At 37.5% G+C, this 17,505-nt stretch overlaps 1 protein-coding gene across 1 annotated transcript; it reads right to left on the reverse strand.

Annotated features, from left to right (window-relative positions):
- Nucleotides 1-2,868: 2,868 nt before the first annotated feature.
- Nucleotides 2,869-16,402, reverse strand: LOC122119904 (vomeronasal type-2 receptor 116-like). The gene is made up of 6 exons (XM_042693961.1): nucleotides 16,305-16,402; nucleotides 8,936-9,224; nucleotides 6,990-7,796; nucleotides 5,760-5,987; nucleotides 4,711-4,834; nucleotides 2,869-3,797 (listed from the first exon to the last, which is right to left on the reverse strand). The coding sequence occupies exons 1-6, from the start codon at nucleotides 16,400-16,402 to the stop codon at nucleotides 2,869-2,871; spliced, it is 2,475 nt and encodes an 824-aa protein (XP_042549895.1).
- Between the last annotated feature and the right edge of the window lie 1,103 nt (nucleotides 16,403-17,505).

The following is a 17,505-nucleotide window of genomic DNA, read 5'->3' on the forward strand; positions in this document are numbered from 1 at the left end:
AGCAGAGCTCACACCAATTCTCCTCCAACTCTTCAATGAAATTGAAAGAGAAAGTTCACTACCGAACACATTCTATGAAGCCATCATAACCCTCATACCAAAACCAGGCAGGGACTCACCAAAGAAAGAGAACTATAGACCCATTTCTTTGATGAATATTGATGCAAAACTTCTCAACAAAATTTAGCCATATGACTTCAACAATTCATATAAAAAATCATACACCACCATCAAACAGAATTCATTTAAGGGATGCAAAGTTAGTTCAATATACACAAATCAATTAATATAATTCATCACATCAACAAGAACAAGGATAAGAACTACATGGTTATCTCAATAGATGCAGAAAAAGCATTCGACAAGATCCAACACCTCTTTATGATGAAGGTTCTGGAAAAATTAGGAATTCATGGAACATTCCTCAATACAAACCTACAGCCAGCATTATATTTAATGGTGAAATACTAAGCCATTTCCTCTTAACTCAGGAACAAGACAAGCATGTCCACTCTCTCCACTTCTCTTCAATCTAGTATTAGAAGGCCTAGCTACAGCAATAAGACAAGATGCAAACATAAAGAGGATCCAGATAAGGAAAGAAAAAGTAAAACTCTCCCTCTTTGCAGATTACATGATCTTGTATTTAAAGAATCCCACAGATTTCACTGCCAAATTACTCAAGCTGATTCAAAACTTTGGCGAAAACAGGGTATAAAATTAACCCTCAAAAATCAATGGCCTTTCTGTATGCCAACAATGAAAAAAGTGTGGCTGAAATTAGGAAAGCAACTCCATTTGTAATACCCCACAAAAAATAAAATACCTATGAATAAACTTAACCAAAGAGGTGAAGGACCTCTATGATGAAAACTTTAAAAACTTGAAAAAGGAAATCAAAACAGAACTTAGAAAGTGGCAAAAACTCCCCTGCTCCTAGATTGGAAGGATTAACATCATGAAAATGGCAATTCTTTCCAAGGCTATCTAGAAATTCAATGCGATACCTATCAATATTCCAACCTCATTCTTCAAGGAAATAAAAGAGGCAATCCAAAAATTCATATGGAACAATAAAAGACCCCGAATAGCAAAAATGCTCCTTAACAGAAAGAACACTGCTGGAAGAATATCAATACCAAATTTCAAACTCTATTATAAAGCCATAGTAATCAAAAGAGCTTGGTACTGGCACAAGAACAGACCTCAAGACCATTGGAATAGAACTGAAAACCCAGAAATGAACCTACAGGCATATAGCCATTTAATCTTTGATAAGGGAGCTAAAAAAATAGAGTGGAAGAAAGACAGCCTCTTCAGTAAATGGTGCTGGCAAAATTGGTTAACTACTTGTAGAAAACTAAAGCTAGATCCTTATATATCACCCTGCACCAGAATCAACCCCGAATGGATCAAAGACCTCGGAGTCAAAGCAGACATTCTGAAAACATTAAAGGATGGAATAGGAGAAACCTTAGGTGTGCTTGGCACAGGTCAAAATTTTCTTAATAGAGATCCAGAAACACAACAAATCAATGAAAGGTTACACAAATGGGATTGCCTGAAATTGCAGAGCTTCTGCATGACAAAGGACATAGCTAGCAAGATCAATAGAAAGCCCACAGATTGGGAGAAGATTTTCACTAGCCATACAACGGACAAGGGTCTCATTTCTAAAATATACCTGAAACTCAAAAAATTAAATCTCCCAACAACAAATCTTCAAAGAAACAACTGCCCAATTAATAAGTGGGCTAAAGACTTAAAGAGAAACTTCTCTGAAGAGGAAAGAAGGATGGCCAATAGACACATGAAGAAATGCTCAACCTCCCTAGCCATAGCACCTTAACCCAGTTAGAATGGCTAAAATCAAGAACTCTAATAACAACAGATGCTGGAGGGGATGTGGGCAGAAGGGAACCTTACTGCATTGTTGGTGGGAGTGTAAACATGTTCAACCACTTTGGAAAGCAGTATGGAGGTTCCTCAAAAGACTCCACATAGAGCTCCTCTATGACCCAGCAATCCCACTTTTGGGCATTCACCCAAATGATCAGGAACAAGACCACACTAAACTATCAGCACGACTATGTTTATTGTAGTATTATTTACCATAGCTAAGATATGGAACCAACCCAGAGGCCCCTCAGTAGATGAGTGGATCAAGAAAATGTGGTATATATACACAATGGAATTCTATGCCTCCATCAGAAAGAATGACATTGCCCCATGTTAGGAAATGGAAAAACTTGGAAAAAATTATATTAAGTGAAGTAAGCCAGGCCCAAAGAAACATAGGTCCCATGGTTTCTCTTATTTGCAAGATCTAGTATATATCTGGGTCAAGCAGAAAAGGTTAGATAAGTTGATGTTAGGGAAATGAACCCTAACATATGTATTCAAATGTTTTTTTTCCTTTCATGTGATTGCTGCTAAAATATTTATAACATTATTTCTTTGTTGATTTGTATGTCCTTCCCCCATGTTATAACCCCTGCTTTCACTGTATTTGATGTGGGTATAATTTGTGGAGGGGAAGGGAAAAAACAAATCGTTTAAATAAGGATACAGGTGGACCCATTGCAACAATGTCGTTATGTGGAGAAACGAACTTTACAATTTTGGTGCTGGAAGTGGGGGAGGATTTAGTGGGGATGGGTGGGTGGAAGATGAGAAGGGATGTGAAGGCGAAACAAAGGAGGAGGTTACAATGCTTGATAAGAAATATACTCATTATCTTGCCCATGTAATGTAACCCCTCTGTATAGTATTAATAAAAGAAAAAAGTTAATAAACAAATTAATATAACAATGAAAATTTGCTGGAGATTTAGATCAGACCCTCTATATAGCAATTAAACATATGAATTCAATCATAAGAAGGGTCATTTCTTCTACTATGTCTTTTATCCCTAAAGTCATGCAGAGAATTTCTATTTGGCATTAACAAGATGTTGTAACACTTTGGGGCAAAAATACAGCCTAGGAGCCCTGCACCAGAGGCCAAGATGGAGAAGACCTCCACAGCCACCATGACCTTCCCCTTGGCACTGTGGTAGACAGGCAGGAAAGCGAGCCACACACTGCAGAACACCAGCATGCTGAAAGTCAGGAACTTGGCCTCATTGAAGGTTCCAGGCAGGTTCCTGGCCAGAAAAGCCATGGTGAAGCTGGACAGGGCCAGAAAGCCAAGGTATCCGAGGACACAGTAAAAGGCAGTGAGGGAGCCCTTGTTGCACAGGACAATGATATGACCATGTTCTGAGTGTGCATCGGTGTCCACAAAGGGAGGGGAGGTTCCCAGCCAGACTCCACAGAGAGTCACCTGGATGAGGGTGCAGATGGGGATGATGAAGTTAGGAGCCCCAGATACCAGCAGCCACCTCATCCTTCTCCCTGGGGAAGTGGCCTTGAAGGCCAGAACCACAGTCACCGTTTTGGCCAACACTGTGGAAACAGCCATAGTAAACACAATTCCAAAGGCAATTTGCTGCAGGATGCAGGTGACTGTGTTGGGTTGGCCAAGAAACAGCAAGGAACAGAGAAAACAAAGGATGAGGGAGATGAGTAGGATGTAGCTGAGAGCCCTGTTATTGGCCTTGACAATGGCAGTGTCATGGTTTTTCACAAACATCCCAAGAACAAGAGCAGTGAGCATAGAGAAGGAAAGAGCCATGCAGGCCAGAGCCATGCCCAAAGGATCTCCAAAAGCCAGGAAACTTGCAGCTCTCAGGAGGCACTGTGTTCTCTGTGTGTTAGCATACTGATGATCTGGACACTTCACACACTGGTCCATATCTGATAAGAAGTGTAAAGTACCATTAGTTCTTGGTTTGAACTTCCTTTTCTTCAAAACTTTTAGCAAATTGTTTACTTAGGTGTAATTCTAACATAATCTACCACAGTGCCAGCACTGACTGTCAAAAACTCATTTTTGTTTTTTTGCTAAATACTAACTTCCTCCCCCTTCCAACCTCTTCAGTATTCAGACTTTTTTGTTCAGCTTTTTTTTCCTTCAAGTATTATCACAAGTATTGATAAGGTGCTATTTGGAGTATCCAAATATCCTAATAACAATTTTCTACACTTTTGCTCACACTAACAGGATTGTGCAGATTTCTGTAATACTATTAAAAATTGTAAATAATGTAGCTTTCAATTTAGTTCCTGTGGCACAGTCCTTGAATTCTTTTCATTATATTGCTCTATCCAAATCATCTGTGAATCTGTAGGGACAGAGAAACCAGTCTTGGACAATCTATATTAATGTTCCCTTCTTAAATGGAATCCCCCTTTCTGAGCGCTTGCTACATGTCATAAGCAATTCTGGGTACAGAGAAATGAATCTAAGCCTGATCCATGTTTTCTGTGTGGAAAAATTGTAATTTTCAAGATGATCATTCTTCTCAGTAAGACTTGTGTTTAATGTCATTTTAGAGTTTACACTTGTCTTAATTATTAGAAATAAGAGGAATTCCTGGAGATAACTTTGCCTGCACTAGACTAGAAAGTATTACCATAGATGTAATTCAAAGCCCTGATCTACCATACTTCAACTAGCAATACAACTAACTGCTTCCTAAATTTTAATTCTTAACACAGAGAAGAAAAACAGGCCCAGTAGTCCTAAGATACAACTTTTGCACTGACTTGGTTGGATTGATGCAAACAAAGGAGAGATGAACAATTTCTTCATAAGTCATGTATTTACCTGTTCCATTAGCAATCTCATTCTCTGGGCAAAGATTACAATCAAAACAACAAGCAGCCTTTTCCTCTTGAGGAGATGTCCTGAATCCAGGACCACAACTCTCACTGCAGGCAGAGTGAGGAGTCTGAGGAAAATCAGGTCTGTGTCAGTAACAAACACTCCAAAAAGTCCATTGTTTTAAAGAATTGTATTAATAAGCATAATGTTTCTATGTAGGTAAGTGAAGTTGATTAATTAAATTCTGTTATCAAAACCATATATCATGATTCCAAAAGGCTTTTGTGCTACAACTTTTATTTCTAACCTGTTGAGCTATTGAAAAATATGGGATCTTTAAAAAGTGGAAACTAATAGTGAGAAAGTAAGACCCAATGTAGGTCCTTGTAGAATTTCCTTGAATTCATGTCATTAAATGTTGTCTCCTACTCATCTGTGACATGAGGAAGAAAATGGAGGAGACATCCCTTTTAGAGGGTTTTGTGAACCTGAGGACCATCCAATCTTCCTCTTCATTTTCCAGTGGCCATGAAGACACAGTGTACTCACAGGCATATTCAATGATTGCTCTCACTAAAGATGCCCAAGTAGCAAGTCAACTAACAATTGAATGAAACCTCCAAGGGAGCAAAGAAACATCTCAACCACATAAAGTGATTCTTCATGTACTCTATCACAGTGTTAGGAAGAAAGGTAAAGTTTATATTTTATAATAATATGATAAGTCAACATTTAGAAACACATGTAATGTGTTTGGTGCTGATTGCAGGGTTAGAACTCATGGTCAGGGCACTGGCCTTCAGTTTTTTGCACTTCAGATATCAGCACTCAACTACTTGAGTCATAGCTCCACTTCCAAATTTTTGTGGTTAATTGGAGATAAGCCCAAACTTTCCTGTTTGGACTGATTTTTAAACCGTGATATTCACATCTCAGATATCTGATTTGTTAGCATTATGGGAGAAAGCTGGCACTCAACCAGGTATAAATTTCAAGGGTAACTTTTTCTTATATGTATGTCCTTAAAGTCATTATTATTAGATCCAACTCACCTCTGTAGTACCTATGGCCCACTCTACCATATCTTCAGATAAAGACAGTTGATTACCATGCAGAGCATATGGAGAAAACTTTCCTACTTTCACTGTAAGTTGAAGACCTTCTGGAAAATTCCAAATGTTCAGAATATCATACTCTGGCTCTAATTTTCTTTTCTCATCCAAAATCATTTCATCTCCAGCAGGATTGTAAAATTGTATGTTCTTTATAAAAAGGTGCAACTAAAAGAGATGCATCATTATATGGTGAAGAAAAACTCTTGGTTGCCTTTAATCTCCAATTCTGAATTCTAGAATAGCACAAACAGCAATAAAGTATTCCAGAAGAAAATCTATGGAGGAATAAAAATAACCTTCCTGAATCCTTGTCACTCAGAAAAGGAGTAGACAGCCTTTTTCTAGAGAAATCAATACCAGGCAAATAGCCATGAATAAGATAATTTTTTAGTTACCGACCTCCATTGTTTTTGTGAATTATTGAGCTTGCTAAACTTTTTATGCAAAAATTAAATGAAACTAGATGACTTATGGAAATATGGATTAAAAATACTATTTGGTAGGTCATCCTTTGCAATTACTGAAGTAATTCAGGGAAAAGCTGAATTTACACTTTTGGAAAGAGTAGCTATGAGCATGTTAAGGATATTTGTAACTAGATGAATTAATAAGCCATGTGTAGGTGGCTCACACCTGTAATCCTAGCTACTTAGGAAGCTAAGATCCAAGGATCATGATTTGAAGCCAGGCCAGAGAAAAAAGTCCATGAGACACTTATCTTCAATAAACCATTCAGAAAATGACAGAAGTACTGCTGTGGCCCAAGTGGTAGAACACTATCCTTGAACACAAAAAGACACAGAGACAGCATCCACACCCTAACCTCAAGCTCCAAGACAAGCAAAAATATATCTTACAGGTTTCTAACACTAAACAAGAAATATATGTATGTATGTGTATGTGTTTATGTGTGTATACATACATACATACATACATATATGCATACATACATACATATATATCCATGGTATATATACTATCCTTGTTACTGACCTGGCCTGTTTTTCTTAAGAGCAATGAACATATGTACAGAGTTCCTCACCAAAATTTCACCCATAATTTACTGGGTTTTGAAAAACACCTGAAATATTTAATTTTATACAGTAAGAGACCCTCTAGGAAGTGTCTTTGCACATGGTGTGTGCACTGAAATATAGAAGAAATTACCTGTGCAGGGGAAGGCACTGTTTCTTTACTACTTCCCATTGTTTGAACTTCTGTTTGATGAAGACGCAGCTCATGGAGAGCCTGGGCCACAGTATACACAGCATTGTATATATGGTAACTGTCTCCAGACAGAGTCCTGTCAAAAATATGCCCAGGCAACCAATCCAAAGAGGAATCATGAAGACAATTGTCCCATGTTATACAGTCAGACGGGGAATCTGAACAATTAAAAGACACAAACCACAGCCTAGCAAGAACAAAGTCTTCTGGGTATTTGGAAGGATTAACTTCCTTGATAAAATCTATGAATCCAGAAACATCTGCATGATGTTGTGAAAAAATGAGAGGTACATGAAATGAGCCTAGCATGAAATAGTTCTTTCTTGTGGTTAAATCCCACTGTGAGTTCATGATGCAAACTTTTCCTTTTATTAAAAGTTGCTCAAAACAAATCATTAAATCTAGTAGTGACTCATTATCACCATATATCATGAGGACATTTGCTGAAGATTTATTTATCTGACTATAAATTGTCATGAATTTGAACATCTGTGAAATGGTTTTGCTTGAGATCACTAGCTCATAGGCTATGCAAACTCTGTTCTTGGCCATTTCTTCTTTCAATTTAACAAGAACCAACAAACCATTCTCATCCTCTGAAGTCAACAGTCCCACCCAATTCCAGTTGAAGTGAAGCAATAAGGAGACCATGGCAGTAGCTACTGATGTGTCTTTTGGGGTCATCTGATAGAGAGTAGGAAACTTCTTATGGTCACTCAGGGCATGATCAAAAGGCCCAAAGGTAAACTAAATGCAAAGAAATTGGATGCTCCATGAATGAGAATATTGCCATCCATCACAATCTTAATCTTCAAGTGTGTTAAGAACCAGTTGAAGTAGGTGAAAGGTACATTTTTGTTTTAGTTTGTGAGGAAAAAAATCAATATTTGGAGGAAATATTTGTTTTTGTATGTCTCTTGTTCTTTGTCACCATTTCCATTAACTACTCTCATGTCTATCAGCCCAACCAATTCCCTGATTTTCCTAATTCTATTTTCACATATGTACATTTAATATAATGTTTTTCTTCACTCATCCATTCCCTATTGTTCTGACTTTATCCCATAACAACTAATCCACTCAGAGAAGATATGCTTCAGCTTTCTACTGTTCATATTTTTATATTCAGTAGATCAGAAAGGGTTACTCCATGGAATTCTACCCCTACATATGTCATACTTTAGTCCAATTAATCATGTATATATATATATATATATATATAAATGACTACATACATGTTCCATATTTATTTCATATGACATGTTAATATTTTAGTTCTAGCTTTCGCATATGAGAGAACACATCTCCCCTTTATCATTCTGAGCCTGACATGACATTCAATATAATATCTTGTCCAGATGCACGTGTGCTTGTGTGTGTATGTGTGTGTGTGTGTGTGTGTGTGTGTGTGTGTGTGTGTGTGTGTGTGTGTACATGCATGCCAGGACAAGGGCATGAACTCAGGCCTCAAGCGCTTCCTTGGCTTTTGCCTTCAATGTTGGTGCTCTACCACTTGAGCCACACATTCATTTACTGGTTTTGCTGGTTAATTAGAAATAAAATATTCCAGAATAGCTGGTATTACAAGTGTGAGTCACCAGTACCCTGCTCAGCATATTGACACACTTCAAAATCATTTTGAACTTTCTGAGTTTTTAAATTATTGATAAGACTTCAAACAATAAATAATCCATTTGTTTCTGTGACTCTTCTATCCCATTTTCCAAACAGTGGGAATATACATATCCTCCTATCTTTGAGTACTTACTCTTTGATACCACAAAATTTGATAGGTTCATAAATCCAGGCTCTTATCATTCTCTCCTAACACCTGGAATACCACCTAATGAAACAATTTTATATTCCCCCACCATGTCAACCTTCACCTGTGGAAATCTATAGAGTTCCAGCAATGTCCCAATGCAGGCAGATGTTATTCCTAATGGTCCTGTTAGTACTGCTATAGACTTGCTGTCTCTTCTACAGGAGTAGTTTGGAATCTTGTATTTCCCAAAGAGCCAAATGAAGGGATTCTTAAGTACTGCCCAAGGTTCAAAGTAAACATCATAGACATCAAATCCAAGGGTCAAGTTATGTAAAAGTTCAGAGTTTTTGTTGATCTCCTCAATAGCAAAAGACAAGGCCAACACAAGTTGATAGTTCTTGAAGATAAGCCTGCATAATGAACATAGAAATTTAGAAGGAATATTTCAAAAGTTATGACTTTGATGGCCCTACCACTGACCAAAATATATATACATATATATATATATATTTATTTATATATGTACAAAAGTGTAGACTCTGTACTTGGCAGATCATAACATCATAAAAATAGACCTCAACAGCAGAAACCATCACAGAAAATACTCAAATTCATGGAAACAGAATAATTTATTGCTGAGAACCAGTAGGTCATCAAAGAGATAAGAGGTGAAATTTAATCATTTTCAGGATTCAAAGTAAATGAAGACACAAAATACCATATCCTTTGGGAAACAGCAAGACAGTACTCAGAGAAAAATTTATATCTATACATGCTTGCATCAACAAATTAGAAAAATCTCTAATCAATATATTAATAATGGAACTCAAGCCTCTAGACAAACCAGAGCAAGTCAAACCCCAAACCAGTAGACAGAAGAAAATAATTAGAGCAGTATTAAATGAATCAGAGACTTTAAAATGCATAGAATCTGCAAAAACAAAAGATGATTATTTGAAAAAAATAACAACATTGACAGGACCTTATCCAAATTAATTAATTAAAAAAGAGAAGCCACCCAAATAAATAATATTAGAGATTACAGGGGAAATCACCACACATCCAACAAAATTCAGAATATTCTAAGGGAATACTTTATAAGCCTCTATGGCAACAAACATGATAATCGAGCAGAAGTGGACAAATTCCTATATACCCAAACTGAATCAGGAAGACATGAACTGAATAAACAGACACAGCAAAAGCAACGAGATTGAATTGGCAAGAACTGACCTTCCAGGAAAAGCCCAAGACCTGATGGCTTCACAACCAAATTCTGTAAGACTTTTGAAGGAGAATTATCACCAATACCCCTCAAACTCTTCAATGAAATAGTGCGGGAAGGAACACTGCCAAACTCATTCTGTGAAGCTATCATCATACTTATCCCCAAATTAGATAAGGATACATCAAGGAAAGAGAACTTTAGACCTATCTCCTTGATGCACACTGTCGTAAAACTCTTCCACAAAATTTAGAAAATGATCAAGAAGAGCATACATAATGATTGAACGGGATTTATCTCAAGGATGCAAAGCCAGATTAACAGAAATAAGTTAATTAACATATTGCAACAGATCAACAGAAGCAAGGAAAGACAAAAGCCACATGATCATCTCGTTAGATGCAGAAAAAGCCTTTGACAAGATCCAACACCTCATTATGATAAAAGCTCTGGAGAAGCTAGGATCCATGGACCATTTCTCAGTATAAGAAAGGGTGTGTATGAGAAATCTACAGTCAGTGTTATGCTTAATGTGAAAAACTAAAGGCATTTCCCCAAATATCAGAAATAAGAGAAGGTTATACTCTCTCTTTTCCCTTCAAGATAGTACTGAAATTCCTAGCAAGTGAAATAAGCAAGAGAAAACCATGCAGGGAATCCAAATACGGAAGGAAGAAGTCAAACTATCCCTTTTTAAAGATGACATGATCCTGTAGTTGAGGGGCCCCAAAATTTCCTTTCACAGCTTATGGAGTTGATCCAAAACTTTGTCAAAATAGTCAGGTATAAATCAACCCACAAAAATCAATGCCATTTTATGACATTATCAACAAGATCAAAGGCTGAAATCAGAAAAGCAACTCCATTAGAAATAGAATTAAAAAATATAAAATACTTACTAGTTAAACAAAGAGGTGAAGGACCTCTATAGTGAAAAGTTTAAAATTTTCACAAACAAAATTGAAGAAGTCTTAAGAGGGTGGAAAGATAATCTGAGCTCCTGAATTGGAAGATTTAACATTGTGAAAATGACAATACTGCCCAAAGCAAATTACAAATTCAATACAATATCCACTAAAATCCCAACAAATTTCTTTAAAGATATGGAAAGCACAGCCAAAAAATTCAAATAACAAAAGACCCTGAAAAAATTATATTAAGTGAAGTAAGCCAGGCCCAAATAAACTAGGTCCCTTAGTTTCCCTTATCTGAAAGACCTAGTATATGTATGCGACAAGCAGAATCAGTCAGAAAAGTTGATGTTAGGTGAAATGAAGCCCAAGATAAGGACTCAAATGTTTTTTTTCTTTCTTGCTATTGTTTCTAACATATATATACGATATTTCTTTGTTGCTTTGTATGTCCCTCCCCCATGGTATAACCCCTGTTTTCACTGTATTTGATATTAGGAAAAATTTTGGAGGTGAAGGGAAAACACAAATTGTTTAAATAGGGATACAGGTGGACCCATTACAACAATGAGATGTACAAGATGTTATGTCGAAAAACGAACTTTAGCTGCACCGGTGTCTCATGCCTGTAATCCTAGCTACTCAGGAGGCTGAGATCTGAGGATCGTGGTTCAAAACCAGCCCGGGAAGGAAAGTCTGTGAAACTCCTATCTCCAATAACCCACTAGAAAACCGGAAGTGGCACTGTAACTCAAGCAGAGCGCTAGCCTTGAGCTGAAGAGCACAGGGACAGTGCCCAAACCCAGACTTCAAGCCCCAAAAATGAACAAAAAAAAAAAAGGAAAATGAACTTTAGAACTTCGGCCCTGGGGGGAGGCAGCAAAAGGTGAGGGGAGGAAAGTAGGAAAGAAAGGGGGGAGGAGGAGATGGGAAGGGATGGGAAGGGGAAACAAAGAGGCGATAATGCTTGATAAGAAATGTATTCATTACCTTGCCCATGTAATTGTAACCCCTCTGTATGGTATTTTCACAATAAATAAATAATAAATAAATAAGACTCTGAATAGCAAGGCAAGTCTTAGAAAGTGGAACATTTTAAGAGGAATAACAATACCAAACTTCAAACTCAATTACCAAACCATGGTAATGAAAACAACTTAGTAGCAGCACAAAATAAGTCAGACGACCAAAGGAACAGACTAGAAGACCCAGAATTGAACACACAGATCTATAGCCATTTAATATTTGATAAAGGATGGGTTGGGAAGGTGGCTCAGTGGTAGAGCACTTGCCTTGCATGCATGAGGGTCTTGGGTTCAATTCCTCAGCACCACATAAGCATAAAGAAAAAAGTCGGAAGTGGCGCTGTGGCTCAAGTGGTAGAGCGCTAGCCTTGAGCTGAAGAGCTGACGGACAGCGCCCAGGCCCAGAGTTCAGGCCCATGACCGGACCCAAAAAAAAAAACATTTTTGATAAAGGAGCTAAAATAAAGTTTGAAAGAAAAATAGTCTCTTCAACAAATGGTGCAGCAAACTAAATAAAATAAAATTTAAAAATTGTATCAAAATTACTGGTAAAAATGAGTACACAAGTGACCTGAAAATGTTCTAACATTGTATGTGTGCTAGACAAAACATACATATAATTCTTCTGAAGTAGGAAAAATTATTGGTGTATCTAGTATTTACTATAGAACAATGTAAAAGTGAATATCCATTCTTATAAATGATGGGAAAACTACAATGCAGTTGCAATTTTCATTTGTATATCTCTAATATTTTACCTTAAGGTATTAAATGAAGACGTTTTATTAAAACTTAAATGAAAGATTTCATTAAAACATTGCTTAATATCCACTTATGGATTTATCATCTCCCTCTACTTCTTGTGAATTTTCTCTTTTTCTTTCATCCTCATCAGCTGGGATACTTGTCATCATTCTAAAATATCCAGTTGTAATCCTCTTTGAGCTCCTAAGCAGCACAAAATCTATAACAGAAAAATGAAATCTTCTAATCCATGAATCACAAGTTACTACCAATGAACTCAATAAAGGAGGGAAAATGTGAGAGAAGCTTCAATAAACCTGAAGAAGTTACATAATGGCAGGAATCAGAAGTGATCTGTCAGCAATGACTGGGAATGGAAATGCAGGAAATTCTACCAATAAGAGTTAGAAAGGCTGAATGAATAAAAAGTCAAGGCCAAACAATAGATTAATTCCAAGAAACTCAATTCCTCATCAATAGCCCTGGGTGACTTAAGAAAAGAATATGAGCCAGGCCCAGAGAAATGTAGGTTCCATGATTTCCCTCATTGTAACACCTAGAATGTGCCTATAAATCTACAAGTAAATAAACTAAATGGTGAAAAAAGCAACACTGAGATATGGTAAATGATACTGGTCTCTAAGCATTACACACAGTGAAAACTAAAGAGGATAATAATCTTTAAAGGGCAGTAATCTTTAAAGGACATTTATTTTTGTTATAATTTTAGAATTTTAACATGTATCAGTGATACAATAAGCATGAAACTGGACTTTTTATTCTATTTTCTTTAAATGGTTGCACCTAGAAGCTCCCATTCTACAAAACAATATATGAGTTTTTATACTTTCTTTTTTTCTTGTTTTTTGGAGTGCTGTGTATGGAACGTAGGGTCTCACATATACTCAGCTGAGTTATACCCCTCAGATCATTTCAACAAATATCTGAATAAACCATGTCTCATCAACATACTGAGTTTTCTCCAGGAGAGATTATAGGCTAAGACAAAAACTAGCCAGATATTTTTTGGTTGGATATGGGGCTTTAATTCTGGGCCTAGACACTGTGCCTCAGCTCTGCAGCTCAAGGCAAGTGCTCTACCTCTTGAGCCACAGCACCACTTCCAGTTTTCTGAGTGGTTTATTGGAGGTAAGAGTCTCATGGACTTTCCTGCCTCTGCTGGCTTTGAACCACGATCCTCAGATTTCATCCTCCCGAGTAGCTAGGATCACAGGCGTGAGACACCGGTATCCAGCTAGCCCCATTTTTTGTGTGTTTTAAATCACTTTATTTTATTACCTTTTTTGTATGTTTTTATTGTAAAACTACTGTGTAGAGGGGTTACAATTACATGAGCAAGATAATGAGTACATTGCCTATCAAGCATTGTTGCCTCCTCCTTTGGTTTTCCCCTACCATCCCTTCCCTCCTACCTCCACAATTACCCCCACCCTACCAAAGTTGTAAAGTTCATTTTCAAGATAGTGTGTTGTACATCTCATTGTTACAATGGGTCAATCTTATCCCTATTTAAGCATTTTGTTTTTTCCCTTCTCCTCCCCAAATTAGAGAAGTGTATATACATGATGCAGGGCACTGAAATCAAATACAGTGAAAACAGGGGTTATAGTGTGGGGAAGGATCATAAAAAGAAACAAAAAATTCACATGGCACATTATAAATACATTAGAAACAATAGCAAGAAAAAAACCACTTGTGTCCTTATCTTGAGGTTCATATCACTTAACATCAACCTATCTGGTCATATGTTCAGAGCTTTTGAACCTTTCTGCTTGTCCTAGACATATACTAGTTATTGCAAATAAGGGAAACCATGGGACCTATGTTTCTTTGGGCCTGGCTTACTTCAATTAATATAATTTTTCCGAGTCTTTCCATTTCCTACCAAATGGGGCAATGTCATTCTTTGTGACAGAGGCATAGAATTCCATTGTGTGTGTGTGTGTGTACACACACACATTTCCTTGATCCATTCATCTACTGGGGGCATCTGGGTTGGTTCCATATCTTAGCTATGGTAAATAATGCTGTGATAAACATAGTTGTGCTGGTAGCTTTAGTATAGTCTTGTTTGTGATCATTTGGGTAAATGTCCAAAAGTGGGATGGAAAAAAACCAATCAAGGAACAAACACAGGAATAGACACTTTAAAAATTAAATTGTCCAAATGGAAAATCAACAAAGAAAAAATGTCCAAATATTTGACCAATGAGGACAATACAAATCACAGCTACATAATTTAACCATCAACCCACATAAAAATTTCAGTTTTGGTTATGGCAACTAAAAATTAAAGATTAGAGATTCTTCAAGGAATCGAAACTACCTGTGCCGGTGGCTCATACCTGAAATGCTAGCTGAACAGGAGACTGACAACCGAGGATCCTGAGTCAAGGCAACAGAGTCAGAAAACTCCATGATACTCTCTCTCCAGTTAACCAACAAAAAGTTAGAAGTAGAGGCATACCTCCATGAGATAGTAGAGCATCAGCCTTGACAGAAAAAGCCAATCAAAAGTGCAAAGCAAGTGATTCATGCATAAAATTTTACTAATCCCCCCACAAAAAATTACTACCCAGACCAGACTTCACTTTGTATCTGTGCCTAGACAGACAATCCCATGAGATTCTGCTCACCTATTAACCACCAGAACATTTGAAATAGAGTTTTTGCTCAAGTAGTAGAGTGCTAGCTTTGAGTGAAAAAAGCTAAGGGACAATGTTCAAGCCCTGAGTTCAAACCCAGGTACTTGCAAAAATAGTAAATAAATGCACTCAGAAGGAAAAAAAGAATACAGGCTGACCCATTGTAACACTGGGATGTGCAGGACACTATATTGAAAATGAACTTTACAACTTCACTAGGGAGGAGGTGGTATGGAGTTAGAGAGTTGGGGAGGGAAAGGATGGCAGGGGAAAAACAAAGGAAGAGGTAACAGTGCTCAATAGCAAATGTACTCATTGGAGATAAAATTCTCACAGATTTTCCTTCCTGGGCTGGCTTCAAACATCCATCCTCAGCTATCAGATCTGTGAGTAGTTAGGATCACAGGCATGAGCCACCTCATACAATAAGAATGTTCATCAATTTCCTCAAAAGGGGGCAAGGAAATGTGGCTACAGTCTTTTATACAGAACAGGTGACAGTATTTCAGGTTGTTTACAAGGACATCATTTCATCTTCTGCAGTGATCATTGGCATGGAGAAGATAGAAGGATGCTACAGTAAAGTTAAGAATTTAACAATCTGGAAAGGAGAAAGTACATGGAAGAAAATAGAGTCCTTTCTTTTTTATTGTGAAAATACCATACAGAGGGGCTACAATTACATGAGCAGGGTAATGAGTACATTTCTTATCAAGCATTGTTGCCTCCTCCTGTTTCTTACTAGCAGGCAGGAAAACACTCAATAATAGATGCAAGAGAAAATAAAGAAACAGCTGTTCCTGATGCAATAGGAATGGGAGGTCAGTGTAGCGAAGACAGAGACCATTGATTATATTCTCAACCATTGCCCATCCTCAGGACATAACAGTAAATGGAAAAAAAATTATGAGTTACTTACGGTATGTTCTCTTCTTGACTAGAAGCTTCACTGTTGCTAAGATCAATTCCCAAAGTGTAGAGAGGGAAAAATCCAGCAACCATCACATCTCCATCCATGTGCGCTCCATGCTTCATTGGAGAAAAGCAGCTAGTGCCAGCCAAGGACCTGAGAAGGAGGGGAAGCTGGAGAAGAAGGAGTGTGAAAGTCATAAGGTACATCCCTGAAGACTATCCCAAGCAGAAATTCTGGCTGGAAGTGAGACCCACAGTGTCTGATACCTTTATTCATACATATGTGTGCTTATGTGTCTTTTTATTGCCAGAGATCTATACTGTAGCTCATCTTCTATCAAAGTATCTTGAGTCCCCAGAAACCATATCCTGGGGCACTACATCTGTGGCCTTCATCCAGGAGGAAAACATGAGTTGGAAAACATGTTTGTGGATTTGCCATCTTCGGCCCAGGTGCTATGATTTCATCCAAGACCACAGAGAGTGAGGCCCTAGAGGTGAAGTTATATTGGATATTTTTTTGTCCAACATCTGTGTCAGGAAACCATTTTCATGAAAGCCATTTGAGATGATACAGCTGGATTGTCTCAGAGGATGCCATGTCCTGTGCATGGTGAAATATCCTGAAGAGTCTATGTCTGTGAGATGCTAACCAAAGTTATGAGAACATCACACCCAGAGGGTTGATTCACACACACAATGTCTGCAACAGCCACCGAACATTGGTGGTTGATCCAGCCAGGTTTCAATGGGAATTCCATGTGCAGAACCCTACAAAAATGCACCCATTTACTACTGCCTGAGGAAGCAAAGATGCTGCTGAAACCAGCAATTACATGTCAATAACTCAAGGTCAATGCCCAAATTGAGTTCCACTTTTGCCTTCTGAACTGTCCCTTTCAAACAGGTAATTATTACTAAACATGCTAATCTAGATATTTTTCATGACACAGAAGTCTGAGGACATATGATAATAGAGGAAATTCTTCTCAATGACAAACCAAAATCAATATCAATACCAACTCTATGATGTTTTCTTGTCAACAAATGTTAAACCCATACAGAGACTTCAGTGGTCCTGGTCTGAGATACCTCAGGCCAGTGAACATACTCTATATAAGGATGTAATGTTCCATGTTTATTATGGTACACTTGCCCATATTCATGCACTGGTATCAGAAAATCTGCATCACATTCTTACTTCAAAA

The sequence above is a fragment of the Dipodomys spectabilis genome, unplaced genomic scaffold (genome assembly GCF_019054845.1).
Source record: "Dipodomys spectabilis isolate Male_0828 unplaced genomic scaffold, ASM1905484v1 ptg000173l, whole genome shotgun sequence".
NCBI lineage: Eukaryota > Metazoa > Chordata > Mammalia > Rodentia > Heteromyidae > Dipodomys > Dipodomys spectabilis.